The 2,500-nt window shown below is 32.8% G+C and overlaps 2 protein-coding genes across 4 annotated transcripts in view; one reads left to right on the forward strand and one right to left on the reverse strand.

Moving 5' to 3' along the window:
* The window catches only part of LOC136851632 (small G protein signaling modulator 1-like), a 535,265-nt gene that overhangs the window by 343,986 nt on the left and 188,779 nt on the right, over positions 1-2,500 (forward strand). The gene's annotated exons all lie outside the window — the stretch shown is intronic.
* Positions 1-2,500, reverse strand: part of LOC136851635 (uncharacterized) — a 96,304-nt gene that overhangs the window by 52,814 nt on the left and 40,990 nt on the right. The window contains exon 2 of the mRNA XM_067126030.1: positions 2,006-2,115. Within this exon, the coding sequence (XP_066982131.1) occupies positions 2,006-2,115 (110 nt within the window). The remainder of the gene's footprint in view (positions 1-2,005; positions 2,116-2,500) is intronic.

Raw genomic sequence — 2,500 nt, forward strand, 5'->3', positions numbered from 1 at the left:
AAAAAAGACAGTTCGGTCAACAGTTTGTGATAAGTGACCTATTAACCGAAGCAGGAGTTGCATGATGGTAGCAAATTATTGTAGATATCTCCTAATAATCCTTCCTAGACCTGGGTTTTGTTTTCTCAATTACTTCTTAATCCAGTTTCCGTTATAATAGGTAAAGTCACCATTATCTGGCACATGAAGAAGTACATTAGTGATAAATTTATTTTCGTTAGAAGAAACAGTTCTAAGAAAACATTTTGATCATATGGTAAGAATTTTCTGAAGTGATTCAGTCAGTAGTGTAGCTAACCAAAAATAAGTCATTAACTAGCAAAATTCCACTCTGACTGACAGGAAAAACATAGCCAGCATTGCCCCCAAGCTATGAATAACATTGTTCTCAAGGATAACAATGAAGAAAGTCCAGGCAGCGGCTAATGGAAACTAGGCCATGTGGTTTATCTCATTTTCTTCTTTCTAGAATATGTTGAAGAGAAGATATACGGTCGAAAGTAAGAGTGAAAGCCGTCTCTTTTCTTAGTGAGCCCCTGGGATTCCTCTGAATAATGGCCTATCCTCTAAATTAGACGGAAGACCTCCTTTTATCTAGGAACTAATTCTGTACCGCCAATTGGTCGGGATCTGGATGGGCTTCGGCTTAATTCATGTCCTCATATTATATGGGTTTTTTCCGTGAGGATATCTCTGGTGTATATTCTCTTAAACTGAGTGTGTACTCAAAGGTATATAAATATACACACACACACACACACACACACACATATATATATATGTGTGTGTGTGTAAATATATATATATATATATATATATATATATATATATATATATATATATATATATATATATATATATATATATATATACACATATACATATAAATATATATATATATATATATATATATATATATATATATATATATATATATATATATATATATATATATATATATATATATGTGTGTGTGTGTGTGTGTGTGTGTGTGCTAGGATAACATTCGTTCGTTGCATTAGCTGGTGAATCCTCAATATATATTTTATCCTCATTTAATTAATCTGATCTTATTCTGTCAATTGACGTCTGGGATACCTTCATAAATATTGCACTTACTGTTATCTTTGTGTTAAACTACGGAGTTATTTCTGAATAATATATTGTTCAAATTTAGCTCAGAATGGGGGACTAGAGCATTAGGTATTAGCGTGGAAGCTGGTGATATATGTATTTATTATGGCTAATATATATCTCTGATGATAGATGGTTTTCATTAATGTAATAAATTCTTTTTTTTACATAAAATCATAGCGTTGATAATAACGTGGTGAAAGGTTGGGAAATAAATAAATATATGTACTGTAAAAAGCAGTAAATAAAGATTAAATTGGCATTTATGTATTTTCAAATATGGTAGTTAAGTAGTATCATGATGATGTTTTTTCCGTAAAAAAAATGTCATTCATGACACGAAAAATGAGCAAAAATAAACGATCAAATTGAAATGTATATGGGCAGTAATTGATCTAAACTATGATAATATTTACTAGATTTTATTTTATCAGCAAAAAGAGCGATATACAAATAATCTTAGCAACTGAAATAATATATAAAGTGTAACAAAAGAAAAGCAAAAAGATTTGCGACACGATAAAAACGACGTTACAAACTGCCACGTGGAAAACTTTAAGGGAGTGATAAAACTAGAAAAAAATAAGGTTTTTATGGCGACTTAACGTAAAGGAAATAAAAATACAGAGGAAAAAATAGGCCGTCATATATCAGTAAAATTATGACACATGAAGCGGAAAAAATAAGGGCATGTTAAAGAAGAAGAAAAAGAATCACACCATGAAGATTTAAAGAAAGATTGATATGCAGGAAAAAGGGGTCCGGCAAAAAGAAGTACAGTATATACAAAACAAAGAGAGAGAGAGAGAGAGAGAGAGAGAGAGAGAGAGAGAGAGAGAGAGAGAGAGAGAGAGAGCACCAACAAACTTACTTCACAAAGCGAGATGGGTTCGGCATTTGCAATATACGTCGATGCGAGGCAAAGAGCAGCTATTATTCCGAATAGCAGTGGCGACGACATCTTCTTGAGTATTGTGGATGCTGTGGGAGGAGAACGAGATGATAATAATAGTAGTAATGCTTTCTTAATCTCATTGGTTATTAGGGCACGTGGAAGTTATGTAAGTCATATTGATAGCATAAAGCCAATACGCTGTAAGAAAACTGGCAGTTTTGTACGAGAGAGAGAGAGAGAGAGAGAGAGAGAGAGAGAGAGAGAGAGAGACTGATTGATTGACTGATTAATGTGAAATGGCGTCGCAACGACTTTTCTCGTCATCAGGGGAAATCGATAATTTAGTGTAAAAGGAAGAAGAAATACGGGTTTTCCTTAAGAGACATTCCCTCAGTCCTTGCGGGCTTTAACAGTACGTTCTCACTTTCTGTTTATAAAAAAGAATATACATACATATATATTTTGATACAA

Source organism: Macrobrachium rosenbergii, chromosome 23, assembly GCF_040412425.1.
Source record: "Macrobrachium rosenbergii isolate ZJJX-2024 chromosome 23, ASM4041242v1, whole genome shotgun sequence".
NCBI classification, from domain to species: domain Eukaryota; kingdom Metazoa; phylum Arthropoda; class Malacostraca; order Decapoda; family Palaemonidae; genus Macrobrachium; species Macrobrachium rosenbergii.